Consider the following 20,599-nt stretch of genomic DNA (forward strand, 5'->3'; position numbering starts at 1 on the left):
CCTGAGGAAACCGCGCGGTCTAGGGGGTCTTGTCATGGTCTGCACGGCTGCCCCGTCGGAGTTTCGAATCCTCCATCGGGCACGGGTATGTGTGTTGTCCATATCGTTACTTTAAGTTAGATTAAGGAAGCCTAGGGACCGATGACCTAAGCAATTTGGTCCCATAAGATCTTACCACAAATTTAAACTTTTTATGGCGAAAGTAAGATACTTATATATAGAATAGTGTTGAATTCCCGCGTTTGAGCCGGCCGCGGTGGCCAAGCGGTTCTAGGCGCGTCAGTCCGGAACCGCACAACTGCTACGGTCGCAGGTTCGAATCCTGCCTCGGGCATGGATGTGTGTGATGTCCCTAGGTTAGTTAGGTTTAAGTAGTTCTAAGTTCTACGGGACTGATGACCTTAGAAGTTAAGTCCCATAGTGCTCAGAGCCATTTGAACCATTTTTGAACCCGCGTTTGAACGCAGATAGCTGAGATTGAAAACAGAGCAAGGAGCTAGGATATGACGACCTAACCAAAAGGACCGCAAACGCACAATGTCGATGCGCCAGTTAACGGTTTCTCCGTAAGTAAGCTGCAGTCAAGCGTTGGTTTGATGACACAATTTGTTAATGGACGCACTTCTACTAAATTTGTTGATGAGAGGGCAGATAGAATAAATCGAGACAAGAGCAAGGAGAGACTTTTATTTCAGAACTGGTGATTAATCTTACAACTGTGGAAACGTTGCGAGCGCAGCACAGCAGCCCACACTGGAGCTACGCCTAACACGGTGGTAATTCAGTGACGGGCGGGCGCCATGTTATGCGAGGCGAGCAGAGCGCGTGCAGTGTTGGTGTAGCGATCGGCGGCGTTATTTTGTGCGCGCGGCGCCGAAGTTTAAGTGGCGGTGCGCGCTGTTATCACACGGCTGGCCGCGAGTGGGCAATTAGCGGGCAGCGGGCGCCGCGGCCATTCCGAAGAGCTGTCGTGTCATCAGGACCACGTCGGCCTGGAGTCAACGTTACATGGTGGCGTTGCTGTCAGGGTTCCTCCGAGCCATAATCCGTAGGTAGCAGTCATCCACTGCCGCGCACGGAAAGTGAACGGTGCCTGCCTTTGGCTGTCTTTATGTTATGTACTGGGAAATAACCTATAATGTCAAACCGTAATTTGTGAGAGAACAAGGCACTAAGTTGATAGAATCCCGATGAGCATTAACTCTGTGCGGCTGGTCCCGGCGGAGGTTCGAGTCCTCCCTCGGGCATGGGTGTGTGTGTGTGTGTGTGTGTGTGTGTGTGTGTGTGTGTGTGTGTGTGTTCGTCCTTAGGATAGTGTGTAAGCTTAGGGACTGATGACCTTAGCAGTTAAGTCCCATAAGATTTCACACACATTTGAACATTTTGAGCATTAACTACACTCCTGGAAATGGAAAAAAGAACACATTGACACCGGTGTGTCAGACCCACCATACTTGCTCCGGACACTGCGAGAGGGCTGTACAAGCAATGATCACACGCACGGCACAGCGGACACACCAGGAACCGCGGTGTTGGCCGTCGAATGGCGCTAGCTGCGCAGCATTTGTGCACCGCCGCCGTCAGTGTCAGCCAGTTTGCCGTGGCATACGGAGCTCCATCGCAGTCTTTAACACTGGTAGCATGCCGCGACAGCGTGGACGTGAACCGTATGTGCAGTTGACGGACTTTGAGCGAGGGCGTATAGTGGGCATGCGGGAGGCCGGGTGGACGTACCGCCGAATTGCTCAACACGTGGGGCGTGAGGTCTCCACAGTACATCGATGTTGTCGCCAGTGGTCGGCGGAAGGTGCACGTGCCCGTCGACCTGGGACCGGACCGCAGCGACGCACGGATGCACGCCAAGACCGTAGGATCCTACGCAGTGCCGTAGGGGACCGCACCGCCACTTCCCAGCAAATTAGGGACACTGTTGCTCCTGGGGTATCGGCGAGGACCATTCGCAACCGTCTCCATGAAGCTGGGCTACGGTCCCGCACACCGTTAGGCCGTCTTCCGCTCACGCCCCAACATCGTGCAGCCCGCCTCCAGTGGTGTCGCGACAGGCGTGAATGGAGGGACGAATGGAGACGTGTCGTCTTCAGCGATGAGAGTCGCTTCTGCCTTGGTGCCAATGATGGTCGTATGCGTGTTTGGCTCCGTGCAGGTGAGCGCCACAATCAGGACTGCATACGACCGAGGCACACAGGGCCAACACCCGGCATCCTGGTGTGGGGAGCGATCTCCTACACTGGCCGTACACCACTGGTGATCGTCGAGGGGACACTGAAAAGTGCACGGTACATCCAAACCGTCATCGAACCCATCGTTCTACCATTCCTAGACCGGCAAGGGAACTTGCTGTTCCAACAGGACAATGCACGTCCGCATGTATCCCGTGCCACCCAACGTGCTCTAGAAGGTGAAGTCAACTACCCTGGCCAGCAAGATCTCCGGATCTGTGCCCCATTGAGCACGTTTGGGACTGGATGAAGGGTCGTCTCACGCGGTCTGCACGTCCAGCACGAACGCTGGTCCAACTGAGGCGCCAGGTGGAAATGGCATGTCAAGCCGTTCCACAGGACTACATCCAGCATCTCTACGATCGTCTCCATGGGAGAATAGCAGCCTGCATTGCTGCGAAAGGTGGATATACACTGTACTAGTGCCGACATTGTGCATGCTCTGTTGCCTGTGTCTATGTGCCTGTGGTTCTGTCAGTGTGATCATGTGATGTATCTGACCCCAGGAATGTGTCAATAAAGTTTCCCCTTCCTGGGACAATGAATTCACGGTGTTCTTATTTCAATTTCCAGGAGTGTATAAAACGAAATTTTATTAACTGATAAGAAATTTCCTTACTAACGCGAAATTTGACTAACGTTGTTATGTTATGGCACTACATTGCTACGCATTTATGATTGGCTGGGTGTGTAAAACTTAGGGTATCATTTATGACTTTATGCACATATGGTCAACGTTGTGTTTAAGAAACCTGAAATAACTTAACCAAACATACACTAACTACAAATATAATATGGAAGTCCGTCCACTGTATATAGTCACAAGGGTGACGTGGAACAAACTCTTAAAGGAACAAGTTAATTATTAGTTAGTAGTGGGTTCAAGACCCCTACGCACTTAAATAGGTTATATCACCCTAATTGTCGAAATACACACTCTAGTGTATCAGATATTACCTATTTAGGATATTGCCTATTAGGCTATTAACGATTTAGGATGAGGATTATTGTGAGCGTGATGGAAATTCTCACATAGACTACCAAGAAATAAGGACCTAATGTTTAAAGTAGGGTGTGTCAGGACGTACAACGTCACTGCCAACACACTTATTGACCGACAAAGGTCAAGCTAATAATGTGAACATGAGTTGTATTCTTCCCTTTTTAATGCAAACATAAATTAAGAATACGGTGTAATAGTGAGCAAGTATAAGTGTTTCACGTAGGTTAATAGCATAAATCAGAACCTAATATTTAAAGAAGGGTGTGAGTGGGCATACAACGCCCCCGTGATCACACTTACGTACTATTGACCGACGTAGGTCAAGCATTTACAAAATATAGTCTGCAAACTAACCTTTGATAGGAAAAATATCTCAAAGGTTACGTTGTATACAACGTGAAGTCTCAAGCGTCGAAATAATCAGGAATGGATGTGTAGTGACAAGGCACGAAAGTTAGTATGATTCTCTAGTTACGTGCCGTTCCTTTAAGGAACATCTCGTTCTCATTTGCGCGATCCAAAAGCTCTTCACAGGATGCGAAGCGAAAGTCTTTCTGGTCTTGACTCATGAACCGTGGGACGAACTTGGCAACAACACGATGCACTCCAAGATTCTGCGTCATGATTCATGACGTGATCCAACTGAAATGTTACATTCTTCTGCAGTCTGTCGGACAGTCAGTCTTAGATTGGCACGCACAATTTCGTTGACGTTCCTGACATAGGTGTTGTCGGTAGACGTCGAAGGGCATCCTGAACGAGGGTCATCTTTTAACTTCCGTCCGGCCGTTTTCAAACCGCGTGAACCATTCGTAACACCGGGTACGGTTTAGGCACTCATCATCGTAGGCCTCCTGCATCATTTGATTTGTCTCTGTAACTGTTTTATTGAGTTATAAGCAAAATTTAATGCTGACGCGTCGCTCCTCTAACTCGGCCATCTCGAAATTCGCAAACTGTTCTGCTCAAATACAGCACTGAAAAATAACTAACTGACATACAACAATGAAACTTCCGGCAGTTCCACATTAAATATAGGCTTGTTCAGGGATGCCAACCGCATTTCGCTCTAATATACCATTGGCGCGAAATTACGAATATTCCGGAATTTTTTGCACAAACCCCGTACATAGCGGCATGGAGCTCCTGATTTCGGCCAGATGTAAGCGGCGAAACCTTGTGGCGTATACCCCGCAAGTCATTCTGATACGGACACTTAACAGACGCCCACAACTCTACGAGACTGGTGGGAATTGAGTCCAAGTGAACATGCACCACATTAGAATACCAGGTCAGCCTCCTGCCTGTACGATGCCCTGTTGATAAGTGGGATGCACTATCTGAGGAAGATTTCGACGTACTCTTAGGTAGGTAACAGCATTTAGCTTGACCTGTCAATCCAGGTGAACTTTTCTCCGTGTTTCGCCGATCCAAAGGCCATAGTGACCACTGTATGCTCTTGACGTTCGCTGATCAGATGGACATACCTGATGCGGTGGGCTTTGTGCCCCGTGGCGACGAGGTGGTATGGCCACACACAAATTGTTGTCGTCCAACAATGAATTGGTGAGTGATCTGCTCATCTTATCACTTTTACAATCTTCGACAGTCAACTACGATCCATGTTGTATACACCCCCTCGACCATCGACGACGGTTATCCTAGAACTGAAATACCCACGATATACCGTTCACGTAGCGGCACGTGAAAAGTGTAACCTCAGAGATTGATTGCCTCAAATGTTGGTCACTCATGACCTGGTTGCGACCAACTGCTCGGATACCACGCGTCTTGTCCACTCTGTTCTCGACTCTTACAGACCAAGTCTGACAAGATCCATGCCAAACTGTTCCAACGCCACGGTGCTAGGAGTGCTGTCTGCCAAACTCAACAGCTGTCTCTAATAATCGCTTATACGCTCGTGAGAAACTGAGTTAGTCTGATTCAACTTCTCTCCGTTCGAACAGGCCTTGGAAGGCCCAACGGTACCGACCTGTCACCATTTACCGACCTGCCGCCGTGTCATCCTCAGCCCATATGCGTCACTGGATGCGGATATGGAGGGGCATGTGGTCAGCACACCGCTCTCCCGGCTGTATGTCAGTTTACAAGACAGGAGCCGCTACCTCTCTATCAAGTAGCTCCTTAGTTTGCCTCACAAGGGTTGAGTGCACCTCACTTGCCGAAAGCCCTCGGCAGGCCGGATGGTCACCCATCCAAGTGCTAGCCCAGCCCGACAGCGCTTAACTTCGGTGATATGACGGGAACCGGTGTTACCACTACGGAAAGGCCGTAATTCAACTTATAATGTGTGTAGAATTCTTTTGGAAACATATAAAGAGTTACGAAACTGCCTAACGCTTAACAAGTACGTGACCAGTCGCGAGTCTTTCTTACAACCATGTCTATTGTAAGCAATGCTTATATCACGGGATCTACCGGAGGGTGATGTGAGCCGGTGCATGTTGTAATTTAAGCGTAATCAGAACGTAATGTTAGCCATTAAATATCAGTTAAGTTACGGCAAGGGAATAGTCAGTCGATGAGAAGTTGTTGTGCCCATATATTTGCCTTCTTTGCTTATATGTTTGAACGCTGCAAAGAACTTGCGGACACGGACATAGTTGGTAACAAAAGTGAATGGAGAATCAAATTGTTACAAAAGTACAAGCCAAGTCTAGAATCCCAGAGCCTAGCATGTAGTGCAAAAAAAGAAGACACGGAAGATAGGTAGATATTTGAACATCGCTCGCAGACGGCTTCATACTAAACACTGCATTGTGTTATCAGTCCCCCTCCCCGTCGCCCTTGCTTATTGTGGCCGTCACGTCGCTGGACCCTCCCATTGTGCTCGTTTTGAGCGCCCCTCGCGAGAACTTTTGTTAAGTCTCCCACTTGGAGACTAGCAGCGTCTCTGCCGACTCGTCGGTATCATTATAATTATCGTGAGATATTAAGCTCTCCCTTCGAAGAACAGTCCAGTCTTCGACAACTCCATCACGTCCTGCCGTGTGTTCGTTCAGGTGGCATCATTATACTCGCCAGTGTATATACTGCTATTACGTATAGTTTATCTACAACATACAATGTATTGTACCACTTGAAGGATCTCGCGTGTCTACGTACTAGAAGCTGGCAGCACGCGCATCAAGCTCAGTAGAGGGGAACCGGGAGACTAGCCGGAGCACAGTCGCTGGTTCTCGTAGCGGACGAGAAATCAGCGAAGGGTGACAAGTGAGTGGCCTACAGTGAAAAGTGCACGCGTGATGCTTAGACGTTTAATGAATTTGTTATTTCATCTTCATAGTGTTAGATCTTTGCATTTCCTTGCTGTCTTGTTGAGAAGACGGTGACACGATTCGTTTGGTGAGCATAAGCTAAGAAGTCAAACTTTTCACTGCTGTAATCAAAATTACAAATTTTCAAACAAGTTACAGGAACTCAGTCAGGTACTATTTACAGCTGTAAAAAGTACCTGGCTGAATTCCCGTAAGTTGTTTGAAAATTGTGTGCGCCAGGAGCAACACTGGTCTCATAAATGTACAAAGTTGTTTCATGACTGTTGTGTGGGAAAAAACTATTCTTTATATGTACATGAAAAATAAAATAAAAATGCGTAATGAATGAGTCACAAAATAGATTCAGTTTTTTAATGTAATAGAAGAAGTTGATGAACAAAATACATGACAGCCGGCCGTGGTGGCCGAGCGGTTCTAGGCTCTTCAGTTCGGAACCGCGCGACTGCTACGGTCACAGGTTCGAATCCTGCGTCGGGCATGGATGTGTGTGATGTCCTTAGTTCTAAGTTCTAGGGGACTGATGGCCTCAGGCGTTAAGTCCCATAGTGCTCAGAACCAAAATACATGACAGCCGTGTGTGTAGAATTTAAAAAAAAAAAAAAATGTAATTTGTAACAGTTAATGCAGAACACAGAACTGCGTATTGCATGTATAATATATAACTAGAGACTATTTACATATATTCATTTCCGATTAGATCTTGTAAAAAAACTAGAAAACCTTCTCCAATGAGAGTTTGGAAGGCCACAGACGCAACGCACGCATTTGCATGCACCTATCCCAGATTGTCTCTTTATCGCTCTTCGAAACTGTTGTGGATGTCGAATGTGATATTTTTGCTCTTATGTCTTATCATGCTCGTTGTGCTTTATTTTCTGCAAGCATCAATTACTTTAGTTCACTCTCTCTTGCCACATTAACTTTATCTTTCTTTTTACTATGTTCAAGAGGCATTAATTAGTTAAAACACTAGGCTTTAATATTCTTTCAATAAGGACACAGGGTAATCACTTTAGTTCAAACGGAGAGGAACCTGAGAGGTGTTACGACAAGGAAAAAAAATCGAGGTAGGTACATAAATTCAGTTATAAATTACCTTATATTTGAGCACACTAACACATCCAATAAGCTGATTTTTCACTGTACATTACAGTGATTGCGCAATGTGGTGGCGTCTGCATGTTGGTAGGTGGATTTGCAGGTAGAATTGCTGGACTCTTGTCATTCCTTGGTGGCGATGCTAGATATCAATTCCAGAATAGTTCCAACTCTTTATCCATCCATCGGAGGCATTGGAAAGCGGCACGGAAAGCCTCTCTCGGCACCAGCACAATATACAACTTTTACATAAGCAGTTGACAGTTTGGTAGCTCGTCCCCGACTGACTCTTGGTTCCATCTTTCCTACCTAGGCCAACCACAATTTGCGCGCGTTACACAGTTCCGTTCCCGAGGGGAACCACAACACCTTTTACATACAAAATAACTAAGAACCCTAAGTGAAGGTTAGCAGTTTATATAACAGCAACCAAGCATATTAAATAAAACAGGACATTTGCACATATTGACATTTCTACAAAATATTATTTAAACAAATTCCAAATATATACAGTAAGTTTTGTCTTCCTCCAATTGGGACAAAGAATTTAAATGATAGATACACTACATTGCATAGAATCAAACCATGGCATCAAAGTTTTTTACACAGAAAAGAATAAACACTCTCATATCGATTTAATCCAACAACCTTTACAGATACTCAATGTTATAACATTAAACCAAAACAAAAGGCAAAATAAATCCGTACAGCGTTAGAGCTATGGTGTTACAACTTGTAGAACACTGTCGTGTTCAAACTTACCCCAGTTTTAGCAGTTTTCCTTTTTGTAATCGTTAACATAATATACTGTCGCCGGACGGTGGGATGAGCGTCGAAACATGAAGAAACATATTACATGTGAGTGTGGTATAGTTTCGTTGTGCAGCCACGGACTGTTATTATGCCGGCGCGCAGGTAGAGCAGAGCCGCCGCGGCGGTTGCTGGTGCAGCTGCTGTTGCGGGGGCGGCGGCGACCTTGGCGCAGGGCCCTGGCGCGGCCTTTGGAGGAGGCTCTGAGGCGCTGGGCTGCGCACTCTTTGTCGGCCTCCGGCGCTGCGTTCCTCTACCCCTCTGGGGCCGCCCCGTGAAAGCGCATCCCACAATGCGCTTACCCTGCCACCGATTCACTCCAGAGGTTGTTCCGTCTAGTCCACGTCTCCCGAGGGATCGCGGCTGCTCTGCACCGTCTTATTCCTTTACAGGGCATTAGCATAGTAGAAAAGTGTGACCCACATACGGCCGAGTTGAATGCATCGGGAGACTATATGTTTAGATCTGCGACTTAATGTAATGTAGATTTAGACCATCCGACTCATTTTTTCGTCGTCCGGACGAGGGAACCGTGCCATTACTGGGTTCGCTGTAGACCATTTAATCGTGTACAGTTTTTGAATGAACGGTGAATGTAGTGTACTCTTTCGAACCAATTCTTTGCTCTAAACGTCAACACGCAATACGCAGTTTCCGAATTCGTAATAGGTTTACTCCAACTATATGTCTAAAACATGACGACAGGCCGATAAAAGAAGCTGATAGAGTTAATTTCTTGGAATTACAACTTTTATAAGTTCAATAGGGATGAGCGTACCCCAGAACTGTAGAAAAAAAAAATGGTTCAAATGGCTCTGAGCACTATGCGACTTAACTTTTGAGGTCATCAGTCGCCTAGAACTTAGAACTACGTAAACCTAACTAACCTAAGGACATCACACACATCCATGCCCGAGGCAGGATTCGAACCTGCGACCGTAGCGGTCGCTCGGTTCCAGACTGTAGCGCCTAGAACCGCACGGCCACACCGGCCGGCAACTGTAGAAACAAATTGTTTTTTGTAGTGCGCATGTTGATCAAATAAAACTAAAAATACTAGCATACTTCGCTTACTTTAATTTCATAACGTCATTCTTAGTCGTTTTTCGAGTAACTTATGGACCCAAACCAAAGTTTTCTGAGTATTAGCGTGTCGTATGAGAAACAGGTGTGTGTTGTTGATAACAAGTTATTTCTTATCCTACAGGATAGGCCTACCGCATTTTACGGACTATAAGACGCTACGGACTACAAGATGCACCATAATTTTTAAGGATTTTTTTAAAATACATTTTTGACATTTTAATTATTAGATTTCAAAGCCAGACTAAAAAATTCTTAGTTTATTAAACCGAACTGACATTTAAAATCCGTGAAAATCGTCATCTGAACTTTATCCTTCTTCGTCGTCGTCGTCGTCGTTGCCCACTTCATATGATGGTCTTCACTGCCATCGAGAGCGTTACTTGTGCCACACCTCGTGAAAGATTTAATAATAATGTCTTCTGTCACTCTTCCGGAATACCAACAAGCTCTGTATTTCCCTGCCTCAGTTTCTCTTTTATATAATTTTTCAAATGACTACTAAACTGATCTAGCACAAGAAGGGAACTCTTCATCAATGAAGCACCTTTCCTTTTCTCCCACACACTGTTGTGTACCAGCCTCGACCATTCAATCCGTGTCATGTACGTGAACAAGAATACCGGACGGTATTTCAGAAGGTTTTAGCATTGTTTTGTGCTTGAAAATAACAATTGGATTTAGTACCATCAGCACAACATGAAATACCAACAGTTGCAGTTTCAGCACCTTTCACTTTTAGCACCTTTCATAGCAACAGTTATGCTACTCGGCACACCAAATATCAGACGAGTTTCTTCCATATTCGCTATGTGGCATAATTCCACACAGGTTTTCTTTCGATAAACATAATATTTTCTCTTCATGATAAGATAATACTAATAAAAATAACTTCGCGGGGAATTTAAAGTTAAAATTCTCAACAACATTCATTAACATAGGAATGTAACTAGTTTGCTATTTGAGAAGGAGCAGTGTAAATTTTTATTTCAAGCTAATTATAACTCATCGTGGACGTCGTTATATTGTGAGGCGTATTTAGATATGACGATGAAAATATATTCCTGTACAAACACAAGGACGATAGTCAATTTGTTAAGTGATGATGTTGCTTGTGCAGCTGAGACAAAGCCGGGGCCATTTTATTTATTTGAAAAATGCATCTGATGTGGTGGAATAGTACGACAGAAGCGAAGAGAGGTAGTTGGTTTCAGCCGTTCCTTCATATACCGTATTGATGGCGACGATTTTAAATAATTATTTACATAAATATGCAGAGAAGATGCAAATACAGTTTTCATCGTTTCCTAAAGCGTCTCAGTAAGCAGTACTAGGAAGAAATGTTGAACGGAGTGTACTTGACGCTGCGCAGGGTCAGAGTGTCCGATAAGGTAGCGTGGGGAGGCCGTAGCCGGTAATGGAGCTTTGACGGCTGTGTCGTTAGTGGCCTGGCAGCGGCGAACACTTATTACGTTTTTACGACGGAGCGGCGGGACATGACGCTTCACGGTAATTAATAGCATCGACGTGGCCGTTGCTGGATGCTTGCAGCTGCACAACGCTGTTACGGGACGTCACCAACGTCCTAAGCTGATACACGTTTGGGGGAAAAGCGATTACTATATACTGGCACGGCGACGCCAAGAACGCGGTCCGTCCTAGCAGAGTGCGCTGTCCATCTAAACTGAGATCTGAGCGTATTGAAGAATATGGACTGGTGATGACCCTAATGAAGTGTGTGTGGGTCAGTTATGAGAACAACAGTCAGCCAGTATTGTGTGGAAAGCGCAGGAGATTTAAGAACGGAGACAAAAATGGTTCAAATGGCTCTGAGCACTATGGGACTTAACATCTATGGTCATCAGTCCCCTAGAACTTAGAACTACTTAAACCTAACTAACCTAAGGACATCACACAACACCCAGCCATCACGAGGCAGAGAAAAGAACGGAGACACTCGTACATCTTCAACGTAGTGAGTTAGAATAACCCGGACGGCTTCTGCTGGTGCCTATTAAAGGCAGGCATTTCGAAAATTAAATTTTAAGATCCAGAATGAGATTTTCACTCTGCAGCGGAGTGTGCGCTGATATGAAACTTCCTGGCAGGTTAAAATGTGTGCCGGACCGAGACTCGAACTCAGGACGTTTGCCTTTCGCAGGCAAGTGCTCTACCATCTGAGCTACTGCAATTAAGGTGTTGTATAGGGACGAAAAAGAGAATCGTTTAAACCTTGAGAGATAACATAATGTAGTATTCTGAAGGGCTATCACTGTACAAACAAATGTTCTGCTCTCAACAACTATTCTAACCTGTCAGGAATGGTATTAAAAGATAAAATTTTGCAATTTGCTCTCTTTCGTTATTAATTTTTAGGGTTCCTTTCCTTACTTGGTAAAAACTGAACCACTAAAGGATCACTTTGTTGTTGTCTGCCCCACTGTTTAAGTGAAGACCTAGTTTTGTCAGGAACGAGTAGAGGTATCAAGTTGTAATTTATGTCAAATACTAAGGTCTACGGTGCCTTGGTGGTGTAAAAAATTTTAATCTTCTAAGTCAGTGTGCTATCAAAAGATGCCACCATTTATGTTACATATTTTGATGTACTCTAACTCACATTAAATGTTGTAGATGAACTATCTGGATACGTAATTAAGTTTGTAAGGGACTCTCAGAGGGCGATTGCTACTCGCAGCTGTCCGATTTTCCTCCATAACTCATATTTAAAAATACTACCGTTAACTTAAGCGCACTTTGCTGTTAGAGTAGTTAGAGTCTGTGTTGGTTATCTTACCATCTTTAACGTTGTCCCCAAGCATTGGCATAACTAGGATCACTGACTACCTGCATAAACTGCGACTATGCTCCCCTCCTCCCTATATCCGCTCCCCTCCTCTTCCCACCCCCCTTTCCCCCCGCACACAAACACTAGCTCCTATTCCTCCAGCAATTCCCCTCATTAAAACTGGATCTGGATACTCGGATGAGGATTTCAACCCTGGTCATGTATAGCCGCCGTGCTCGATACCTCGTTTATCACCCTTTACAAAACTGTCCGCAGTGGAAATTGGGCTCAGTGCGCGCGTCCCGGCTGCCATGTCCCTGTTTCGTCACTGCGCCAAATCTCTTATACCTGTCCATGCAATTAGTCCATTGCGCGTTTTGTCTACAGACTTTGGTAATTAGCAACGACAATGTAGCGAAGAAAGTTGTCGCCCATGCAGTGTCGCAGCCACGACTGATCCGGTGCCCGCCCCTGAGGAGCCATACCACTAGTTGCTAGGGATGTGCAGCTCTCCATTCTGTTAAAAGAGCATTCCATCTTTCTCAGTACTCCAGCAACGGATTTTGGTGTGCACATTCAAGTAGTGAAAGTGGGATACGCAGTGATTTTTCAGTAGTTGAGAATGTGTTTTACGTGGATTACGTGGCCACAAATGCATACCGGTATGTGTGTAACATGGAATGTACGAAGTACATTCTGTGAGCTTTCGTCAAATGAAGATGTAGAGGCAGAACATTTTCGAGAGGAACAGCTAACGTGCGGGTCCGGCATTTCATCGCCTTGGTTAGTTTCCTTCCTTACTCTGCGGTAACAGCATTGACACGCACCTAAGGCTGCACAAGCCCTCAGCCATCCCCACAGCACGTGGTGTTCAGGCTGCGGGAACTCGACGAAAAACCATATTCGCATACACAAGAAACGTATGGCTGCCGATTAGTGAGTGTGCGACTCGTCTTTGTTCATTTCAGAAGGTACACTTTAGTCCGAGTAACACTAATACTTCATTATCGGCTCGCTATATCAAAACGAGATTTTCGAAAAGAGATGGAACGCAATGACAGCTCTGTGCCTGCAACCAATCTGTGTTACAGACGCCGTTTTGGCTACATGTACCATCTCCACATATTGGAACTGCAGGAACAAGCGAGAATATTCCACGATGTCCCATAGTTAATTTCGCATTCACCCAGAAAAAAGTGTGTTGCATTTTACTAAGCGTTCCTAGTACATATGTCGAATACCGTTAAAAACTGGGTTGACCTATTTGAAATAAAAATAAATTGGCCCAGAAAAAAGTATGTTGCATTTTACTGAGCGCTCCTGGTATATATGTCGAATACTGTTAAATACTGGGTTGTCCTATTTGAAATAAAAATATATTTTCTTCAGTGCGACTATTAACTACACAGCAAAACAATTCCCCATTGCTTTCTGTCAACATCGGAAAATATTTTTTTGATATCTTAAAATACAGGGTGATTGACATGCCCCTATCGATGTCGATTTATGCAATCCGCAACAATATATCTAGCGTTCAAAAACCAAGCGCGAGATTTTCATATTCTCTTGCTTGCTAAGCGCGAACTATTAATCCTAAAGAAAAATTAACAGGATCTTGTTGTAGGAAATTTAATGTAGTTAAATTCTGACCTGGTGTACGTTTCCGCTAGGGGCCATAGATATCGAGTTATTGAAGAAAAACGTACGGAAGTGAGCGCCAAACGTACTCCCATTCCCACACTCCTCCTTCACCAGTCAGCGTTTCTAGGATGTTTGTCCATGGCATTGTACCGAAATTTGCGACTGCACAAATTATTTCCCACATTCTACCTTTTTTTGTTTTCATTGAGTGGGCTTATCAAACGCCACCGGCGTTTCCTTTGTTTAAATTTTACCTAACAATTTTGTGAGTTATTAACAACATAAAACAAACAGTTACATCGTTATATTCGTTAGGCCTTCTGACTAAGAAACTACTGTGCTTGTAAGGATTAAGTTTGAATCGAATTGTCAACATAATTAGATTGCAAAAGTAGTTTTTCTTTCATTACCCTCACTGGCACGTTTAAATTAGTAATGTTAACGAGATAGCCCACTATGCTGGTGGCGTAATAGCCCAGTCAGTTGAGAGCAAAGAAAGTCGAATATCTGGAATAGTTTGTGTGGTCGAAAATGAATAGTTCGTGTAGTCGGAAAGTTTTGTACAATAGTAGGAGGCAGTGCCACGAGCAACATGGGATGGGTGTTGAGGTAGAAATTCATTTGAAGGTCGATTTTGTACGTTTTTCTTGAATATCTTAAATGGCTCCAGAGAAAACTTATTCCTATACAATATTTAACTAAATTAAATTTCCTACAAAAAGGCCTGTTCATTTTTTCTGTAGGACTAATAGTTCCCGTGCAGAGAGCAAGAGAATAGGAAAATCTCGCGCGCGGTTTTTGAAGGCCAAATATAATATTGTGTGTTGCATAAAATGTAATCGGCAAAGGCAACTGAATCACCGTGTATACACAGAATAGTAGGATTAGCTACTTTGCACAGAACTGACACACTGGATATTATACAGTTATAAGAACAGAAGCGAAGTGGTAGTGGGAAGAGAGGTCGTAGGTCATGCCTGGATATTGTCCGCTTGCAAAAAGCCAAGGTTGTCGGAACGAGTCTTCGCGCAGCATCTCAGGAAACTTCAGCTGGCACTCGCCACAAAAGATGCCTGGTAGGCAAAGTTCATGTCTATATTATGTAGCCGGCCGGTATGGCCGAGCAGTTGTAGGCGCTTCATTCTGGAACCGCGGGACCGCTACGGTCGCAGGTTCGAATCCTGCCTCGGGCATGGATGTGTGTGATGTCCTTAGGTTAGTTAGGTTTAAGTAGTTCTAAGTTCTAGGGACTGATGACCTCAGATGGTAAGTCCCTTAGTGCTCAGAGCCATTTGAACCATTTGATAAGTGGTTCGGATTCCACGTTAACTGGACGCCACCTTTCCACGGATAGATTACTGTGGTAGGTTAAGGGAGCTCATGTAGCCGAAGTGGCATCCACTTGACAGAATGCAAACACTTTTGAGGGACCCCCAGCCAACCATGCCATACGAATTTACGTCACTAACAGCTGGAAAACTCTAAACATTTCACGTTAGTGTAGTCAGCTGTGAAACCAGTTGAGTTTGATTTTGTGTAACTTTGTCAGAGTTCATCGGCATCTTGGAATTTATTTCCCCACTAAGATGCTTTGAAGAGGAAGCACTGATAATCTTTTCCGAAAACTGATTTTGACATAAATTGCTGGGGGTTGATCCTCTTCGTATCAAAGCGCGCGCTACTTTCCTCTTATGTAAAGTTTATCACGGGGGGAGGGTCTCAGTGAGCTGCTGGAATTTTTCGTGAGTGGCATTTGTTTAAGACATACAAAGGATTTTTTTCTGTTTTCATTCCGAGTTCTTTCAACCTCAAAGGGATAAGTTATACGGTTTCTGCCTTGAAAGGAGCCAAACTTCATATCGAGCCATCCAGAGTTTAGCTTCGCAATTATTCAATTGTGCTGTCGACCCAAGCGCGAGTTCTGCCAGAGGACGGATTCGGCGCCTAATTAACGCCGACTGGAATTGCAAACTACTTTTATCGGATTACGCGGTATTCTTGCCATGTCAACCAGATTATTGTAAATCAGCGCAAACGACGTGGAATCCTCGAACTGCAGAAACTGAAGGCCGTTACCTTCGCGATTTCCACCGTTCGTCATAATCTTCTCTATTATTTTCGGTGGAGAATTCTGTTCCCCGGGTCCATAGCTGATAAAGTATTTGTATTGGAAATAGACTTTCCGTAGCTGTATCTATTCCCTAGACAAGTTCTTGTCGCAGCTTTGTTCTCAAGCTCTTATTCGTATAGACATCCAAGCTGTCGACCTGGATTCTGGGTCACAGTTAGATTCACCATTGTTATGCCGAATAGCTCTGTTGATGTGGTACTAGAGAGCATGAAAAATAAGTCACTTAAATTTCAATGTTTATAATAAAGCGTTAATTATAGGTAGTTATTTTCATAATTACAGTTGAATGGAATGAATAGTTTATTGATACGCGTTTATAAGATGAATGTGAACAAAGGTAAAACGAATGTGATTTATTGTAATCGAATTAAATCAGGCGATGGGTGAAGGGATTGGGAAATGAATACACAAAAAGTAGTACGGGTAGAACAACTTTCCTACGAATATTTGGACAGTAATATAGGTGACAGCGGTAGAGGAAAGAGGAAATAAAATACAGACTAGCAATAGGAAGAAGAGTTTTACAGAAAGAGAGAAGTGTGTTAACATCCGATGTATATTTATTTTGATGGAAAACCTTCTCTTGAGAGCATTTCTCTGGAGTGTTTGATTTTCATTTTATTTGTCTATCAGGTTCCGCGGGAACTTGGTCATGGAACGAGTCAATACATAGTTTACGTAATACTGATTGAGAACTTATGAGCGAAAAAATTGATAAGAAACGAAAAAACTGAAAGAGAATATAAGAATAAAGAAGACGACATCTGAGAGGAAAGTTCTCAGCTACTGCAAGGAATTCGTATAGAATACAATGAGTGTGCCACAAAAAAAAATGCTGTCAACTTGGAATTGAATACTTGTGGTTATAACTGTAGTTTTCAGTTCTGCAAGCCGATTGAAAATTAAACCTATTGATTAGTGCATACCTCTGTTTTCAGTGAGTAAGGAAACGCTATGCAAGTACATATCCGCTTTATCGTCTGGTGTTCACTGAAAGAGTGCTTCAGTTTGTTCTGAATTAGTTATATTGGCAGTAATAAATCCCATGTGGAATATATGTACAGACACATAATAATAATAATGGCGTGTGACGAGGGCCTCCCGTCGGGTAGACCGCTCACCTGGTGCAAGTCTTTCGATTTGACGCCATTTCGGCGACTTGCGCGTCGATGGGGATGAAACTATGATGATTAGGACAACACAACACCCAGTCCCTGAGCGGAGAAAATCTCCGACCCAGCCGGGAATCGAACCCGGGCCCTTAGGACTGACAGTCTGTCGCGCTGACCACTCAGCTACTGGGGCGTACATGGAAGTAAAACGTGAAGGGGGGGAAAAAAAGCACAGACAATAGAAGCTTCTGAAATGTGGTGCCACGGAAGAGTGCTGAAGATTAGATTGATATGAAAAAAGGTGCACCTTTACGGAAAGAAGGGATAAGTTGATGCAATGAGGCAGGGGTTCCCAAACATTTCCTGACAGAATTCTTTGAGAATCCTGGTACTTCGATGAACTGTCTTGTTTATTTTGAAGGTTAATAAAATTTTAAAAAATGAGAAAAACTTGTTTTATTCAGAGATGATCGTGAGGTGGCCTCTTCCCCCCTTACGGTGTGCTTTGAAACAACTGCTTTCATTGCAATATTCGCTAATATGTCGTAGGCATCGAAGATTTCATTATGACTGTATAGCCCTTGTTAATGCGTCGTTGCTAATGCTGACCCTAAGCGTCATCAAATAACTACCGCGGTCACACGGACTAGTTGACGGCGCGAAGAATGAGGCATCGGATTCGTATGCCGATGGGACCGGTTTCAAATCTCTGGTCTGCCTTCGTCTTTTTCTCCGGTCATCGTGTAAAATAAATATTGGCGAAAGCATTTAGACTACTACCGTATTTATCTACCCATTAAAATGTTTGCGATAATGCCAGAGACGTTCAAATGTACGTAGACAAAGACTAGATGTACTGGTAACAATCTTTACCCCGGTAGGAGACCGGTATGACAAATCGAATACCTGCGGTAGATAATGTTGGCTTGTCCGATTACGATGGCTGCATCGTCCAGGAGACGCTGAAATCAAGAAGGAGACTTGCTTTGGGAGTAAAAGTTGAGCCCAAACAAACACAAGGCGTCGAGCAACATCGTAATTAAATACTGCCGAGTGTTGGTGTACATCGCGAGGTGCAGAATACGAGGAGACGTAGAGAGGCTGGTCTTTGTTTGCAGCGAACGAACGTAAGCGGAGAGGCGGCCAGTTGATCCCGTGGCGGGTCACTTGGCAGCTGCCGCCAATTGTCTCATCCCGGCTCGTCTCGCCTGTTCCGTGACGCGCATGGCCGCCATCAGCGCGAGCTGCCGCTGCACCGCTCGTCTTCCGCACTGTCGCTGCCTCAGGCGAGCCTCCTTCTTGTGTCGTGCCTCTTTCAACAGAGCAGTGCGAGTGGGTGACAGCTTACGAGAAGGAAGGGCGGAATGGGTAAAAATTTACGTCCTGTAGATAACAGAGTGAACAGAGGCCCGGTTTGGAAAATAGTGGACTACGACATGGGCTGTGACCTTCTCTCAAAATTTACTTGAATCGTGGAAAACTGTCAGCAAGGCCGCCCGCCGAGTTGAACACGCCCCCGGCGTCCTGCGCCACCTTGCGCTTATGAGGATAAATGCATGAACCAAAAGCTACATTCTACACACACACACACCACAATCAAATTACACTACTGGCCATTAAAATTGCTACACCAAGAAGAAATGCAGATGATAAACGGGTGTTCATTGGACAAATATATTATGCTAGAACTGATATGTGATTACATTTTCACGCAATTTGGGTGCATAGATACTGAGAAATCAGTACCCAGAACAAACACCATTGGCCGTAATAACGGCCTTGATACGCCTGGGCATTTAGGCAAACAGAGCTTGGATGGCGTGTACAGGTACAGCTGCCCATGCAGCTTCAACACGATACCACAGTTCATCAAGAGTAGTGACCGGCGTATTGCGTCGAGCCAGTTGCTCGGCCACCATTGACCAGACGTTTTCAGTTGGTGAGAGATCTGGGGAATGTGCTGGACAGGGCAGCAGTCGAACATTTTCTGTATCTAGAAAGGCCTTTACAGGACCTGCAACATGCGGTTGTGCATTGTCCTGCTGAAATGTAGTGTTTCGCAGGGATTGAATAAAGGGTAGAGCCACGGGTCGTAACACAACTGAAACGTAACGTCCACTGTCCAAAGTGCCGTCAATGCGAACAAGAGGTGACCGAGACGTGTAACCAGTGGCACAACCTATCATCATGCCAGGTTATACGCCAGTATGGCGGTGACGAATACACGCTTCAAATTTGCATTCACCCCGATGTTGCCAAACACGGATGCGACCATCATGATGTTGTAAACAGAACCTGGATTCATCCGAAAATATGACGTTTTGCCACTCGTGCATCCAGATTCATCATTGAGTACACCATCGCAGGCGCTCCTGTCTGTGATGCAGCGTCAAGGGTAACCGCAGCCGTGGTCTCGGAGACCATGCTGCTGCAAACGTCATCGAACAGTTCGTGCAGATGGTTGTTGTCTTGCATACATCCCCATCTGTTGACTCAGGGATAGAGACGTGGCTTCACGATCCGTTACAGCCATGCGGATAAGATGCCTGTCATATCGACTGCTAGTGATACGAGGCCGTTGGGATCCAGCACGGCTTTCCGTATTACCCTCCTGAACCCACCTGATTCCGTATTCTGATAACAGTCATTGGATCTCGACCAACGCGAGCAACAATGTCGCGGTACGATAAACCGCAATCGCGATAGGCTACAATCCGACCTTTATCAAAATCGGAAACTTGATGGTACGCATTTCTCCTCCTTGCACGAGGCATGACAACAACGTTTCACCAGGCAACGCTGGTCAACTGCTGTTAGTGTATGAGAAGTCAGTTGGATACTTTCCTCATGTCAGCACGTTGTAGGTGTCACCACCGGCTCCAACCTTGTGTGAATTCTCTGAAAAGCTAATCATTTGCATATCACAGCATCTTCTTCCTGTCGGTTAAATTTCCTGTCTGTAGCACGTCATCTTCGTGGTGTAGCAATTTTAATAGCCAGTAGTGTATTATATGCATTTGTTTACTTTTCAAATCTTTATCTTGGCAATTAGGTCACTACAGACGACACATTATATACGTGGATCAACCCCTTTGTACTAGGTGTCCCGGCGTAGCACATGAGTCTCCTCCAAAGCTACGAGGCGTGTTTTTTAAGTAAGTACTGTTTTGAAATTTAAAAAAAGATGTGCTAAAATATCTCAGTTATTTTATTTTTACATGAAAGCCTGTACCTTAATCTACGCACTGACGCGATTACACTCTGATTCTTCCTTGTTTACGTTGTTTACTGAGTAAGATGCCTCCGATAATCTTGAGTCCCGCGGACTGTGAAGCACGGGCTGTTATAAGATTTCTTAGTGGTAAAGGCCTAAAAGCGATCGATATTGATCGGGAGA

The 20,599-nt window shown here is 44.7% G+C and overlaps 1 protein-coding gene across 1 annotated transcript in view; it reads right to left on the bottom strand.

The window, feature by feature from the left end:
- LOC126112715 (uncharacterized) overlaps nt 1-20,599 on the bottom strand; it is a 159,323-nt gene that overhangs the window by 120,663 nt on the left and 18,061 nt on the right. The window contains exons 2-3 of the mRNA XM_049915013.1: nt 18,668-18,777; nt 8,497-8,709 (exon numbers count right to left, since the gene is read on the bottom strand). Of these exons, the coding sequence (XP_049770970.1) occupies nt 8,497-8,709; nt 18,668-18,777 (323 nt within the window). The remainder of the gene's footprint in view (nt 1-8,496; nt 8,710-18,667; nt 18,778-20,599) is intronic.

The sequence above is a fragment of the Schistocerca cancellata genome, chromosome 1 (genome assembly GCF_023864275.1).
Source record: "Schistocerca cancellata isolate TAMUIC-IGC-003103 chromosome 1, iqSchCanc2.1, whole genome shotgun sequence".
Taxonomy (NCBI): domain Eukaryota; kingdom Metazoa; phylum Arthropoda; class Insecta; order Orthoptera; family Acrididae; genus Schistocerca; species Schistocerca cancellata.